The sequence below is a fragment of the Oncorhynchus mykiss genome, chromosome 12 (assembly GCF_057628025.1).
Source record: "Oncorhynchus mykiss isolate SJ-2025 chromosome 12, ASM5762802v1, whole genome shotgun sequence".
NCBI lineage: Eukaryota > Metazoa > Chordata > Actinopteri > Salmoniformes > Salmonidae > Oncorhynchus > Oncorhynchus mykiss.
In genome coordinates, this window is record NC_143033.1 from 68,788,399 (window position 1) to 68,805,070 (window position 16,672).

The following is a 16,672-nucleotide window of genomic DNA, read 5'->3' on the forward strand; positions in this document are numbered from 1 at the left end:
TCCTTTACTGATTTTAAGGAAATTCTGTTATCAATTTGGTTAATTTCAAGTTTTAATCACTTATTAATTAAGAAACCAAATAGATATGGTTTCTACCTTTACTTATTACTTCCGTGAACGTTAATTATCTTCCCTAATGAGCGAGATAACTTAGAAAATATCTTAAGATATGTGGGGTTTTGGTAACGGAATTAAGGCACATGCCAATGTTTCTTAAACTAAATGTAAGAGTTGATATTAGTTGGCAGGGCCCTTTACTAATTCATTGTTGTGTTTTTTTTTTATATTTCAAATTTATTTTATTAAGATTTTTCCATCTGTTTGACCAGAAATCACAGCCTTTGCTTATTCCCAATTTTGAGGATGGAAAATGGTAAAAAAATAAAAATAAAAATAAAATAAAAAGTTGTCAAAAATATAGACTCTAAGTTTTCATTTGGAACCATATTTGACATGAACTTCACATGGTGGTGCTCATGGCTGCTTTTACATGGAAATGACCAGAGGTTAAAAACTGACTATACTGTATGCAAAGGAAGTAGCCTAAGTCACGTGTAAATGTGTGCTGTGAATGTTTAATAGTTTCTCTCTCTCCTTGTCTCTGACATCACCTTGTGAATAAACATGCTAGAGGTGTCTTGAATGAGTGGTGTGTGACTGCTCTGTTCCTCCTCCCTATCCCTGATCTACGTCTGAACTGGAACCGAACCCTAAGTCCCTATAGGCTGTAGTGTATTAGTTTTGACCCTGGTTTCAAACATCCTCCATAATGTTCTCTGTAGTCTAGTTGGTGCCTAGTGTAGAGTGAGGTATTGCTGAGTCATTGCCACAGTCTGATCTCACTTTCTGACACAACAGCCCAAGGGAGGTCACCTTACATTCCAAACCCTCACTGGATCTTTACTCTGCTGGTTTATTATGAGTGTGACGCTGAGCGACAGCCCAAGTTGTTTCAGCCTACTCGTGTGTGTGTGTGTGTGTGTGTGTGTGTGTGTGTGCATATATCTGTGAGCACATGCGCGTGTCAAGTTTGGTCAACATACAATTATTTCCCCCCTCGAATGGGAAAACAGTGTTCTCTTTCTTGATTCCATTCAGACTGTAACATCGTTTGGAGAGTGTAGGACGGGACTTCCCCAGACAGCATAACTCCCTCATATCTGTCCCTCCCTGCTGCCTCTCAAAGGCTTAAGTTGATTAAATGTTTTTCTATGTAGAGACACTTGGGAAAGCACCCATTAAGAAACCCTTGGCCTGCAGTAGCTGATACAAGAGGTAACTGGCAGCTCTGGTAGACTACGCACCAAGCTGTTCTTGTCACACAGACAGTTTTGGGCTATTAGATGAATCTTGTTTGTCCTTCTATGTAACTCGGGCCATATTTGTATAATAATTTTACTAAGTACATTCAATTTATGTAACCCTACTTGAATCAAACTGTCATTCACACCCCTGTCCATTCACCAGGGAATTATGAACACATACATTTGAGCATGGAGGGGTTGTACCGTAGCCTACTTGTTTTATACTGAAGTCCAGAGAATGGCGAAAGGATTATTTGATTGAGGTTTGGTGAACTGAGTTTGAACCTGGCTGCTGTATTAGTAATGTGCTACTAGCAGGCGCCTGGGTTAGCTCGTCTCTTCCACATAGCTTCTGCTTTTTTGACCAGGGCCCATTAGGGAATAGGATGCCAGTCGGTGCATATCATGAGAGTGGGACTGTCAATTTCTCTGCTTGAGTTTGTGTATCTGGACATATTCTCAAGGAACCAAATACCAGTTTGACAAAAAAGGCTACACTCTACTGAGCAAGGACCTGGCTAGCGATGTGATAAATTGAACTGTGCAGGAGCTCCACAAAATTATAATTAACAAATAATATTCCACATCAATTCACAATGCAGAATAATGGTCCTATTACGTATGTACAGTGCTTGACTTGGGCAAGAGCTCACCGGAGCGGAGTACCGGCAGCTCACATTTTCTACTTCTTGAGCTCCTGCACCTCTTATAGAATATTAGCTCAAAAGTATTGTGGAGCTCCTACACAAAAATATGAACAGTACCGGCATCTATTCCAGTCCAAGTCAAGCAGTGCATATGTGTGTCCGCTAGGGTCGGGCAATGAAGTTGCATATCTACCACAGTTTTTATACATGCATACTATACATACCCTTGACAGGGCATCAGATGCATCATGTTTGTTTGTAAGGGTGCACTACAGCATTTTACTTGTCTGAAGTAATGCTTTTTCTGAAGCGGGATTAATGTCTATCGCTAGACAACCAGAACTGTCAATCAAATCTTGAGCTGCCTGCGCGCAGCCTGCTTGCCTGTGCACAGATCACTCTTTCCTGAAAACAAACAATATCATTTACATGAAGCTTTTTTCATTGTTAAAATAAGCCTAAAAAAGAATCTCAAAATTAATACTTTTAAGTGTTTGAAAAGAAACCGTCGGTTCGAATATCCGGATATTTGATTAACCGTGACCATCCCTAGAGTAGTGTGTGTGTTGGATAGTCATGCGTGTATTTGGTATTATATTAGGATCCCCATTAGCTGTTGCAACAGCTACTCTTCCTGGGGTCCACACAAAACATGAAACATAATACAGAATGACATAATACAGAACATCATTAGACAAGAACAGCTCAAGGACAGAACTACATACATTTAATTAACCATCTATCATTTCCTTCACCTTTAAATAGGCTTATGTCTGCCCTGGCCTTGCTAGGTGCTGCTATGTCATTGTCTCAGTTGATAATTGACACAGCTGCACGGTTCTAGTGTCTAGTTTGACATGACTCAATCCCAAGCTAAAGTAACACTGCTCGGAGACTGTGTGTGTGGGTTGACTCATAACCCGCAGTCCCCATGGTTAAATCCGCAGGTCGGTCGGGTTTAGGGCCATAAAATGTTGTGTGGAGGAAGGGCAGGTGGATGGCGGGCGGGTTGAATAAAGAGAAAGCGATACCCGGACAAAGTCCATCAATGTATAATTATTCTGCTATTTATAGGCTACATTGAAGATGCGAAATGGAGAGTTGAAAGTAAGGGGGGGGGGGGGGGGGGGTGCCGAAAAATAAAGTCTGGGAACGATTTAGTTATGTGTGGTGATTGAGAGGCACTATACATATTCGACAGTCACAAGACGGGGACTTCAAATAGGCCTATGGCACGTCAAGGGAACTGTAGCCTACTGTTCAGATGGGTTAAATGGAAACTGAAATCTGGACACTGACTAGGTCTATATAGCTTTAATATTAATTCCTGCAGAGTAAGGCATTTCTTGCTGTAAAATAATGCACCGAATGTAGGCTACATTTTGACTGGGGAACAGGAGTGGAGAAATTATTTATTTTGTTCAGCATCTTGAGAGAATGCAAATCCGCTGTTAGCACCTCTACAGACGGTATCTATCTTCATCAGCATCATAAAAGCTGATTAGTATTTCAGCCACATCAAATATGCATCCAGAAGGAACTGAAATCTTGTCAGAAACATTGTTAGGTTGTTTTTAGCAGCTTTCTGTTTCCTTACAATCGGTCAAACTGGTGTCATTTGGAAATTTAGCATTTTCTCCCCGAGAATCAGAGATGACCGAGAACTTGACCGACGTCAACTAGATTGAAGCATTCACTCTTATCGATTTATGATATTCTCGTGAGCAAGGGTTAATTTAGTACTCTAGGGCAGCATACTGTGTAACGACAGAAGAGAAACCGCGTGTATCTAATTATAGACAAGATGACTAACGGCCTACCAAAATGTTGGAAATTATGAGCAGAAACATGTCTAAATAATGCAACAAAAATCCTGCACCCTATGTCAAAAGAACAATCTGCCATCTCGGACTGCGGGTTAGGGTCGGGTCAAACCTCTTTCACTTTATCACATATAGTTGGGCGGTTGCAGATGGGTTAGCAATTGCTGACTGGTGAGGGTGAACAAATGGCTGACCCGCGCACCACGTGTGTGTCCTGGAACCCTGTCCACAACTGGAGTGACCCCATCCCTCCTTTTTAAAGTGTGGCCTTCCACCCCCACCTGACCACTCATCATATGGTAGCAGCAGTACAGATGATGGGTTCAGATTAGCACAGTGGAAGTTGACCCGCCCGTGCATGTCAAATTAACATACCCCTCCAGAATGTTCTAGAATCTATTCACTACGTAAGCCTTCTCCCCACTCAACCAGCAACATGGGGAAGCAGCCTTAGGAAAACAAATCACAAAAGAGCATTTCTGATAAGTGCTTCCAGAAATGGCTTGAGAGAAAATCAAATGACTTAGGCCTTCCTGTCCCCCTCATTTATCCTTTCTCTCCCTTACATTTTCCCTCAATTTTGTGAGGAGATACAGTGCCTTGCGAAAGTATTCGGCCCCCTTGAACATTACGACCTTTTGCCACATTTCAGGCTTCAAACATAAAGATATAAAACTGTATTTTTTTGTGAAGAATCAACAACAAGTGGGACACAATCATGAAGTGGAACGACATTTATTGGATATTTCAAACTTTTTTAACAAATCAAAAACTGAAAAATTGTGCGTGCAAAATTATTCAGCCCCCTTAAGTTAATACTTTGTAGCACCACCTTTTGCTGCGATTACAGCTGTAAGTCGCTTGGGGTATGTCTCTATCAGTTTTGCACATCGAGAGACTGAATTTTTTTCCCATTCCTCCTTGCAAAACAGCTCGAGCTCAGTGAGGTTGGATGGAGAGCATTTGTGAACAGCAGTTTTCAGTTCTTTCCACAGATTCTCGATTGGATTCAGATCTGGACTTTGACTTGGCCATTCTAACACCTGGATATGTTTATTTTTGAACCATTCCATTGTAGATTTTGCTTTATGTTTTGCATCATTGTCTTGTTGGAAGACAAATCTCCGTCCCAGTCTCAGGTCTTTTGCAGACTCCATCAGATTTTCTTCCAGAATGGTCCTGTATTTGGCTCCATCCATCTTCCCATCAATTTGAACCATCTTCCCTGTCCCTGCTGAAGAAAAGCAGGCCCAAACCATGATGCTGCCACCACCATGTTTGACAGTGGGGATGATGTGTTCAGCTGTGTTGCTTTTTTTTTTTCTTTTTTTTTTCATCTGACCAGAGCACCTTCTTCCACATGTTTGGTGTGTCTCCCAGGTGGCTTGTGGCAAACTTTAAACGACACTTTTAATGGATATCTTTAAGAAATGGCTTTCTTCTTGCCACTCTTCCATAAAGGCCAGATTTGTGCAATATACGACTGATTGTTGTCCTATGGACAGAGTCTCCCACCTCAGCTGTAGATCTCTACAGTTCCTCCAGAGTGATCATGGGCCTCTTGGCTGCATCTCTGATCAGTCTTCTCCTTGTATGAGCTGAAAGTTTAGAGGGACGGCCAGGTCTTGGTAGATTTGCAGTGGTCTGATACTCCTTCCATTTCAATATTATCGCTTGCACAGTGCTTCTTGGGATGTTTAAAGCTTGGGAAATATTTTTGTATCCAAATCCGGCTTTAAACTTCTTCACAACAGTATCTCGGACCTGCCTGGTGTGTTCCTTGTTCTTCATGATGCTCTCTGCGCTTTTAACGGACCTCTGAGACTACCACAGTGCAGGTGCATTTATACGGAGACTTGATTACACACAGGTGGATTGTATTTATCATCATTAGTCATTTAGGTCAACATTGGATCATTCAGAGATCCTCACTGAACTTCTGGAGAGAGTTTGCTGCACTGAAAGTAAAGGGGCTGAATAATTTTGCACGCCCAATTTTTCAGTTTTTGATTTGTTAAAAAAGTTTGAAATATCCAATAAATGTCGTTCCACTTCATGATTGTGCCCCACTTGTTGTTGATTCTTCACAAAAAAATACAGTTTTATATCTTTATGTTTGAAGCCTGAAATGTGGCAAAAGGTCGCAAAGTTCAAGGGGGCCGAATACTTTCGCAAGGCACTGTATGCCCTAATCTGCATTGCTGTTCAACATTCCCCACCTACCAATCATGCAGAGCCATCCAATTGGTTGCCCTGACTGTCATTCAGGTTCGACTGGTTGTCAGTGTTGTCCTGTCCTCTAAGATGTGGTTGACCAGATGGGGGACAACTTGTTTCCTCACACCTCTCCCCTCCCCCCAACTGCAGCAGCTCCACGTCCCAGCTTGTCCCAGCCCATCCATGGCCTTCACACACAAGGCATTTTGAGTAAAACATTATCAGAAGATTAGGACGATTATAACATATGCCTCCTCCCCCTCGTCAGTTCGTAGCAGCTGCCCTTATTTTTAAGGTGTTTCTATTTGCATTTTCAGTTTCTTTTTAGGAGCTTCTTGCCTTTCTGCTTGCTAGCGCTGTTGCTTAAAATAGTGCAGCTGTAATATTGAATGTAATGTCATTCAGGGACACAGGTCAATATTTACTTGATACTGTTAATAAAACACCCTCCCCATTGAGAAACATTCAGTATTGCAACATCTTCTTAGGGCTGAGATCCCAGCCAGTGGGATCACTGAAAGTGCAGGGCGCCAAATTCAAAACAGCAGAAATCTCATAATTAAAATTCCTCAAATATACAAGTATCTTATACCATTTTAAAGGTAATCTTGTTGTTAATCCCACCACAGTGTCCGATTTTCAAATAGGCTTTACAGCTAAAGCACCACAAATGATTGTTAGGTCAGAGCCATATCACAGAAAAACACAGCCATTTTTCCAGCCAAAGAGTGGAGTCACAAAAATCTGAAATGGAGAGAGAATGAATCACTAACCTTTGATCTTCATCAGATGACACTCATAGGACTTCATGTTACACAATACATGTATGTTTTGTTCGATAAAATTCATATTTATATAAAAGAATCTCATTGCCTCATTATGTTCAGTAGTTCCAAAAACATCCAGTGATTTTGCAGAACCACATCAATTTACAGAAATACTCATTATAAATGTTGATGAAAATACAATTGTTATACATGGAAATATAGATAAACTTCTCCTTAATGCAACTGCTGTGTCAGGTATCAAAAACGCTTTATGGAAAAAGCAAATCATGCAATAATCTGAGTACGGCGCTCAGAGAACCAACAAGCCAAAAAGATATCGCCATATTGTGCAGTCAACAGAAGTCAGAAATAACATACAAAAATATTCACTTACCTTTGATGATCTTCATTAGAATGCACTCCCAGGAATCCCAGTTCCACAATAAATGTTTGATTTGTTCGATAAATTATAGATATTATGTCCAAATGGCTACTTTTGTTAGCGCTTTTGGTAAACAAATCAAAACTCACGAAGCGCGTTCACTAGTTGCAGGCGAAATGTCAAAAAGTTCCGTTACAGGTCCGTTTCAGTAGAAACATGTCAAACGATGTATAGAATCAATCTTTAGGATGTTTTTAACATAACTTCAATAATACTCCAACCGGAGAATTCCTTTGTCTTCAGAAAAGCAAACGTAACGGGAGCTACCTCTCATGTGAATGCGCGTGACTGCTGGCAGCCATCTGACTCATACCCCTTTCATTCAGCCCCCCTTCATAGTAGAAGCCTCAAACAAGTTTCTAAAGACGGGTGACATCTAGTGGAAGCCTTAGGAAGTGCAAGATGACCAATATCCCACTGTATCTTCAATAGGGGCTGAGTTGAAAATCGACCAACCTCAGATTTCCCACTTCCTGGTTGGATTTTTTCTCAGGTTTTTGCCTGCCATATGAGTTCTGTTATACTCACAGACATCATTCAAACAGTTTTAGAAACTTCAGTGTTTTCTACCCAAATATACTAATAATATGCATATATTAGCAACTGGGACTGAGGAGCAGGCAGTTTACTCTGGGCACCTTATTCATCCAAGCTACTCAATACTGCCCCCAGCCATAAGAAGTTAATAAAACACCCTCCCCGTTGAGAAACATTCAGTATTGCAACATCTTTTTGAGTCAAGTTGAAAAAGGAATTTTACATCTAGGAAGTGGGAATAGTTTGAATGCCTGATTTACTGGGTCAGATAGCCCAGTAAATGCTTTGCATTTATCTTGAAGATGAAACATGGACATTGTTTTTGCATTCTAATAAAGTCGTAGGCTACATGTTTGCTTAAGAGAAGCCTACGTGATTCTTTACATTATTGCATTCTTTGTAGACAAATGTTATAAAGCTGAACACTGCCTTTTTTTGGGTGATTTTTACGCCTAGCCTATCCTTTTACGCAGCTGCACAGTGTAACCTAACACCTGTGCCATCCGTCACCACACCCTTTGGATCTGCAGTGTTACAGCACGGCACCCTTTCAGAACGTAACACACCAGTCTGCTCTCTCTCTCGCTCTCTCTCGCTCTCTGGAAATGAATAGTGATTTCATGTCGTGTCAGCCTGACCTGTTTGTATTCATGACTGAACATTTCTTAGAAATATTACTCACAGATTTTTCTATTGAGCAGTGATGTTAGTATCGTGCTAGCATAATTTGCACTTGCGAAGCCAGCCAGCCAGCCACCTGCATATTTTTCCTTCCACCATTATGATTTTCCTGTCTTCTCATCAGTCTATACCCTCCATTGTTCTTGAATTACATTAGCCAGGCAGCCTGCCAACATCTAACCAAATTACACATTGAAATGGTGAGCTTAGTTTGGCTATGGGGTCTTAAAAGCCCATCTGAGCTTCAGGAAAATACTTAGAAAATACTGAAATTACCACTGGTAGGGTACTTTTCCCATCACTCTGCTCCTTCCCTTTTCTTTTTACCTTGTTAACCTTCCGATCGGCTGCTGAAATCCCCCTTGTCTGGATGCGTTTTGGTAGGCCTTTGCTCCAGCTAGGGCTCTGACCTACATTTGGTGAGATCAGCTGTTCCCTCTTGTGTCCCACGCAGACATAAATTAAGCTGCATAGCTCCTCTCAATGTAGTACTGCTGGTAAATTAACCCCCCCCCCCCCCCCCCCCCCTCTTCACTCTCTATCTTCCAGCTATGGTTTCATCTACGCACCTGCTCCTCTGCTCCAGAAACATGTAACTGATGTCTGAGTTCATATGTATAAAAGCTTCACTGTCTGTCAGCAACCAGATTTCATGCAGAGTAGTAATGTGGCATTAGGGCCAGATCATTATGACTACTATAGGCAAATTTGAAGCGTTACGTAGAATGCTCTTGGTTTGGATGACAGTGAATTATTATTTATCAAGTATGAACGTTGGAAATGGCTCATGGATGTTGTGCTGTGTTTTTAATGTAGATCTCTGACTCCCCCTCTCTCCTAGGCTGTCCTCTGGCGAGGCGGTAGGTGGGTGGTGTGGAGCTGGCCTCGGCACCGGGAGAGGCCCCCTCGCCCGCCCCCTCCCTGTGCTGCATGGCTGCGATGGCGCCCGCTCTAACCGACGCGCCGGCCGAAGCTCACCGCATCCGCTTCAAACTGGCTCCGCCCTCCTCCAACCTCTCCCCGAGCGGCGTGGAGAGCAGCGGAGGCACCAGTCACATCCTCGTCTCCAGCAACGGCACCGTCAAGCGCAAGGCCCCTGAAGAGCGTGGTCCCCACGGGGGGTCCATCACAGGTAAGGGGAGGGAGGACTCGCCGCGAGGCAACGAGGCTCCTTCCACACCTCTTGGGAAATTACAGCCGCTGGTGGCGTCGTACCTGTGCTCGGACGTGACGTCCGTTCCCTCTACCAAGGAGTCACTGAAGCTGCAAGGCGTCCTACTGCAGAAACACGGCCTTCTGCCCAGCTTCCTGCCCAGGAAACACAAGACACTGGAGCTGTCAGAGGAGCAGCTGAAGAGCATCATGAGTAACAGCAGAGGAGGTGGTCCCCCTGCCCTGTCAAGCTCGCCGCCACCGGTCAACGGCGTGGCCAAGAAGTTGGCCAAAAACGGGGCGGACCGCGACCGGGACAGTATGACAACAGTCAATGGAGGTAATAACAGGCCTCCTGCTGGACATGGACTGGACTCCCCAGTGCACCAGCCCCAACCCCACACAGCTGCCTCTAGAGGAAACTCTCCTCTTAACGGGGGAGGGCAGCACCAGCAGCCCACAGGACTGTCCTACAACCCTGCTGGAAACACTGAACAGCCAGCACCCCCCGCAGCCTCCACCAACACCCCCATGGACTGCCCCGACAGCAAACCCTCAGAACGGCCACCATCGCTGGCCACGGACACATCATCCCTTTCCCCAACGGACCGACAGACCTCTCTGGGCCTGGGCAGCCTTGGAGTGGACGTTAAGGAGAGGACTCAGCAGAGCCAGAGCCGGCAGGGCGAGATCGAGGGGCGTCTGCGGCGCCTGAGGAAGCGCCTCCAGGTGGTTCAGGCCAAGCAGGTGGAGCACCATGTCCAGCAGCAGCTGGGGGGGCTCCTGGAGAGCACCCTGGGGCCACTGGATGCCCTCCGACCTGGCGGGAGACGAGGAGGCCAGGACACCCCCCTCACCCCGCAGGAGAGGGAGGGGCTTGGGCGATTCCTGAAGGACGGCTCTGTACCGGCGGAGCTGGAGCGCTTGTCTCTCAGTGGAACCACCAACCTGAGGTCCACGGAGAGTGCCTTCGACTCGGACGCCACGGAGAGCAGCTCTGGAGGAGAGACGGACGTGGAAGAGGACGAGCTCACCAGGGTGGACATCGAGCAGCGACACATCTCTCTGTAAGTACCTGGACAACAGGAAAAACATATTTTTTTCCCCCGCTTGACAGACAATTTAATTGGATAAAGATAGTGGGCCTTTTGGAATGAAGTAATGTTGACTAAATTGGCATTTAGGATGGGGAGAAAGCAGAGAGGGAGTCGGAGACTGAAGTAGTGGAAAATACAAAGATGCTAGAGTGAGTGAGTGAGTGAAGGGGGGGACTCCATCCTGGCTTGGCTTGTTGGGTTGTTAGCCACTGGGGATCTGTAGTCTCGTTTTTAGCAGAGAAACACTGCCAGTTTCAGGGTTCATCTCCGGTTACCACTCTGCTGCTGAAAGGAAGCCTAATCCAGGCCCACTTATGTTACATACAAGCGTGTGTCTGCTCGCTATGTCTTCCTGGTCCTGTGTTCATGAGGATGTGGCTTGCACCCTCCTTCATGTTGAAGGTGACCCTGATGAAGTGATGGCTGATGGGTAATGAAAGTGAATTAAAAAACCCTGTTTTAATAAAAGGCTGTTCTGTTCTGATGGTGCAGTGCCATCCTCTGCTTCAAACACACTTTCATGTCTTCGGGGATAAGCCTGGGTCTAAGAAGCCACCGTTTTCAAAGAAGTGAAGGCAGAGAGCTTCTTCCGGATATATCTTGGCCCCAGGTTAGGTTAATTCCAGTGCGGTTGTTATCCTATGTCCGATATTGCTGATCTTTTGCTAGTTGACCATTGGAGGAGGCACTAAATGTGATCATCCCAGGAGTCAATTTTAACCCAGAGTTGGTGTTTTCATCTCTTTTTACAGGCAGATGAAATAATGGGGGAGTAGATGGACAATCCAACCTGAAGTATTCAGTATTGGTCCTACGTTGTTTCATGTTACCTTAACTTTTGAATAGCGTTGGCTAGCTGTTGCTGGTTACGCTAGATGTTCCTATTCAGTTGGATTGGCCTTTTTCAGTTGAGTAACATGTGGGCACTATGTTTGGCTCTTTTTATAGTCAGCCCTGCGGCTTTCCTCTGATTCTAGCTCCACCATGCCCATTGGTTATTGTGTGTAGTGCGTGGCCCATGGGCACTAACCAATCTATATAGTGCACTACTTTGGACCAGGGCCCATAGGGCTGGGATCAAACGTAGTGCACTATGTAGCGGATAAGGAGCTATTTGGGACTCCACGTGAGCCTGACTGTGGGTCAGAGTCACCGAGGCCTTGTTTGAATGTTGTGAACTAAAGCTGAAGACGGACCGGTATGAGGGATAACCTACATTTGGGCATGATGAAAGCAGTTGGTCGGTCACATGGCAAATTGCGTAAGACCAAATAGGCTTACTTCCAGCCAGATTATAGTGAGAGAGCATGATGACACAGCTGCTGTTTTTTACAGTCTCTGTCTGACTGTCTGTGTGGGAGAAGAAAATTGTGGCACCTGCACCTTTAAGAAGTGACAAGGCGCTCCTCTTGCGGAGCGAGAGAGGGGGGGTGGCACTTTTTTTTCCTTGTACATGACTCATCCACTTCCATAACATTCTATATGATGAACAGAGAACATATTTGCAAACACTTCAACTCACCACACAGAACTATTCCTGCTTTTCATAGTTTAGGTTATCAGCTTGTTGATGGTACCACCTTGTCGATTGTGTGTGTCTGGATGTCTGTTGTGTCTTGTGTAAGAAAAGTTTATTATTTCCAGACCAGTTGAAGTCGCTATTGTGGCGTTGATGCAGCCACTATAAGGTCATTTTAACATTTGGCTCTGAGCAACCCCATGAGGTTTGATTTGTGTGATCTGTCTTGTCTGTCTGTCTGCACACCGTGTTTGTCCTGAAACACACGTAAATACACCAGGGGTGTAGCAGTGACCCAAACCCACGGTTTGGTACGTTTTGTGGTTAAGGTACAGCAGGAAAATGAAATGCCAACAGTTAATAGTTCATTTTAGTTTATTTGGCTAAATACGAAACATTTAAAGGCACCCTATTTGTTGCCCAAGTCCAGTTTCTGTGACATCATTTAAAATGTTCCTGGTATTGTCTGTTGTGACAGCGGTTGTTATGTTGGGCCTCTCAAGTAGAGGTCTAAAAAGTTGGACCTGTTCTGAAATGGACCTGGGGCTTTCCCACCCGGACAAAAAAATGCATAAATCTGTTTTTCAATATAGAGACCCGAACCAACCCGAGGACCACTAGTTGCGTATAGACATGGTCGGATCTGAGTTAGGGGAGCAGCAGAGAAGTCCATTTGTAAGCTACTTTGTTAACCAGAGCTTATACAGCGGGGAGAGACGGTGGAGGACGGGCCTTGCGTGTGTGAGAGACCGAGGCAGCAACCAACCATAACAAGCCAACTTGCGCTAGAATATTAACTTCTAGCCTGTCATAGCTAGGTTATATATCATCCAATATGATATAAAAGTGTGCTGTGTCTTTTAAGACCCATGATGTCATTCACACAGTCATTTTCGAGGCTCAAGCAAAGATGATATTGAGAGACTTGAGGCGGGGCCCATAGGAGGAAGAAAAGTAATTGTTTTTGGTGACAATCCGTGTTGAAATCAGCAATATTTTTGATTTATGGTTTGTATATTATCAAAAACAAGGTACTAGGGCAGTGAATTGATGTTAGCTTCAGCTAACCAAGGAAAGCTAGCCTACAAAGCTGGAAGCTACCGGTATCATCTTGCATTGTAAAGTGTTGTAATGGTTATATATTGGTGAAGAGTAATTAACGGTTTCAAAATGCCTACATACCGTGTTGCATTATTCAATTGTGTTAACTTCTTTGCAACATAAGTGGTGGTGCAGCCCAGGCTCCCAAGGAAGTGCAGTGGTTCCTAGAGCTAGCTATGAGTATGTGGAGCAGGCACGGTGCTCTCGCACTATAAGGGGACATCGGCTGCGCTGATAGACAGACTTGGTTCTCTCTCAATCAGTAGATGACACGAGACGCATTTGACAAAGTACCGAAAGTAACAATTCTAGTTCCAGACAGTTTTTCATGTTCTAGTATCAAAAAGCTCCTGCCGTCTCGGTATACCGTGCAACGCTACACACGCGCACACACACACACAATATAATGTGCTGTCTGAAGCTAAGCGGTGATGGTTAACCCCCCCCCCCCCCCAGAGTGTTAACTCCTTGTGAAAATCTAAAAGCAGAGCAATTGTCTTGTTTTGATTTGGTCTCATTTTACAACCCAATAGTTCTCTTTGACACAGAATGACCGGTTTGCTTTTGATGTCTGTGTGTCACGTGATGAGTATGGTCTCTGTGTACGAGGCTGCTTGTTTGTTTGTGGCCTTTCTGTCCTTGTCAAAGTGACACAACAAAGCTTATGTGAAGATTAGCATCATTGAGGGTTTTACTGGAGGGCTTGATGCTTGGTTGGAAGAGCCTAAACATGTTTTTTTGTATACCAGCCACTGTGGAAGGTAGATTTAAAAAATGTATATATACACTACTCAAAAAATAAAGGGAACACTTAAACAACACAATGTAACTCCAAGTCAATCACACTTCTGTGAAATCAAACTGTCCACTTTGGAAGCAACACTGATTGACCATAAATTTCACATGCCGTTGTGCAAATGGAATAGACAACAGGTGGAAATTATAGGCAATTAGCAAGACACCCCCAGTAAAGGAGTGGTTCTACAGGTGGTGACCACAGACCACTTCTCAGTTCCTATGCTTCCTGGCTGATGTTTTGGTCACTTTTGAATGCTGGCGGTGCTTTCACTCTAGTGGTAGCATGAGACGGAGTCTACAACCCACACAAGTGGCTCAGGTAGTGCAGCTCATCCAGGATGGCACATCAATGCGAGATGTGGCAAGAAGGTTTGCTGTGTCTGTCAGTGTAGTGTCCAGAGCATGGAGGCGCTACCAGGAGACAGGCCAGTACATCAGGAGACGTGGAGGAGGCCGTAGGAGGGCAACAACCCAGCAGCAGGACCGCTGCCTCCGCCTTTGTGCAAGGAGGAGCACTGCCAGAGCCCTGCAAAATGACCTCCAGGAGGCCACAAATGTGCATGTCTGCTCAAACGGTCAGAAAGACTCCATGAGGGTAGTATGAGGGCCCGACGTCCACAGGTGGGGGTTGTGCTTACAGCCCAACACCGTGCAGGACGTTTGGCATTTGCCAGAGAACACCAAGATTGGCAAATTCGCCACTGGCGCACTGTGCTCTTCACAGATGAAAGGTTCATACTGAACACATGTGACAGAGTCTGGAGACGCCGTGGAGAACGTTCTGCTGCCTGCAACATCCTCCAGCATGACCGGTTTGGTGGTGGGTCAGTCATGGTGTGGGGTGGCATTTCTCCATGTGCTCGCCAGAGGTAGCCTGACTTCCATTAGGTACCGAGATGAGATCCTCAGACCTCTTGTGAGACCATATGCTGGTGTGGATGGCCCTGGGTTCCTCCTGGGTTCCTCCTAATGCAAGACAATGCTAGACCTCATGTGGCTGGAGTGTGTCAGCAGTTCCTGCAAGAGGAAGGAATTGATGCTATGGACCGCTCGTTCCCCAGACCTGAATCCAATTGAGCACATCTGGGACATCATGTCTCGCTCCATCCACCAACGCCACGTTGCACCACAGACTGTCCAGGAGTTGGCGGATGCTTTAGTCCAGGTCTGGGAGGAGATCCCTCAGGAGACCATCCGCCACCTCATCAAGAGCATGCCCAGGCGTTGTAGGGAGGTCATACAGGCACGTGGAGGCCACACACACTACTGAGTCTCATTTTGACTTGTTTTAAGGACATTACATCAAAGTTGGATCAGCCTGTAGTGTGGTTTTCCACTTTAATTTTGAGTGTGACTCCAAATCCAGACCTCCATGGGTTGATACATTTTATTTCCATTGATCATTTTTGTGTGATTTTGTTGTCAGCACATTCAACTATGTAAATAAAAAAGTATTTAAGAATATTTCATTCATTCAGATCTAGGATGTTATTTTAGTGTTCCCTTTATTTTTTTGAGCAGTGTATATTTGTGTGTTTATATGTGTGTGTATATGTGTGTGTGTATATGTAGATTAATATGTATGTATGTATGTAGATTAATATGTATGTATGTATGTATGTATGTATGTATGTATGTAGATTAATATATATATATATATATATATATATATATATATATATATATATATATATATATATATATATATATATTAATCTACATTTTAATCTATCTATTTAATATACATCTCTTTTGTTTTTGCCAGACAAAATATCTGTTTTGCCATAGTTACACTAAGAAAAAATTGGATGAGCATGCTTGTAATGTTTCTAAAACAAGTAACGTGGTATGTTGCTCAATTTAGTTAAATATTCTGTGACCTGAGTATTTTTTCAAATGTTTTGCTCCCCCTTTAAGGTTACCTTGGTAACAGGGCCACTCGAGTCATCACTTGTGCCTGCTACAATGTCACTAGTAGAGGCCAACGATGTCTCTTTTTGTTAGCTGTGTGAGCAAACTCAAACATTGAAAAGCAACCGAGCTTGTGAACAAAGCTACGTAAATGGATAAGTAACACGAGGACAAAGTCTCACTTTAGAAGTCATTCAAGTAAATTAGACCAACATTTATTTTGCTACAAAGCACAACTCGCACTTGTGCCCATACTTGACTCTTTTTATGAAGCGCTCACAATTTTGAGTCCGACGTGTTACCATGCGCCAACGTGGCTGGTGAATTAGACGTTCTTTCCCGGCAAAGCCTAAATCTACCTGCGTTTGGCAGGTAGCCAGTGTTCATTTTAGGCCCTGTTGGTTGGCCTTATATCCTCCATTTGTAATCATTAACCTTTGGCTGTCTTCCAGGCAAGGTCTTGTAGCGCCCTGTAGGCCAACTGTTTCACTCCTTCCCATAACCCACTAGGCCTAAATATTATGCATTCATGAATAAAACTGTTCTATGAACTGTTGCTATCGGTTCTACCTAACTGGGGTTGTTTTTGGATTCATATCTACTCATCCATATCTACTCATTTTTGGGGGGAGCAACAGGAACATGTTGGAAATGCAGGACAGGTCACCTGTGCAGG

General features: G+C 44.1%; 1 protein-coding gene across 11 annotated transcripts in view; it reads left to right on the forward strand.

The window, feature by feature from the left end:
• kansl1b (KAT8 regulatory NSL complex subunit 1b) overlaps positions 1 to 16,672 on the forward strand; it is an 84,991-nt gene that overhangs the window by 21,254 nt on the left and 47,065 nt on the right. For all 11 annotated transcript variants that reach the window (XR_016485200.1, XM_021624577.3, XM_021624579.3 and 8 more), the window contains one exon: positions 9,260 to 10,637. Coding sequence is in view for 10 of the 11 variants with exons in the window: in XM_021624577.3 (XP_021480252.2) it covers positions 9,349 to 10,637 (1,289 nt within the window). In the remaining variant the exon portion in view is untranslated. The remainder of the gene's footprint in view (positions 1 to 9,259; positions 10,638 to 16,672) is intronic.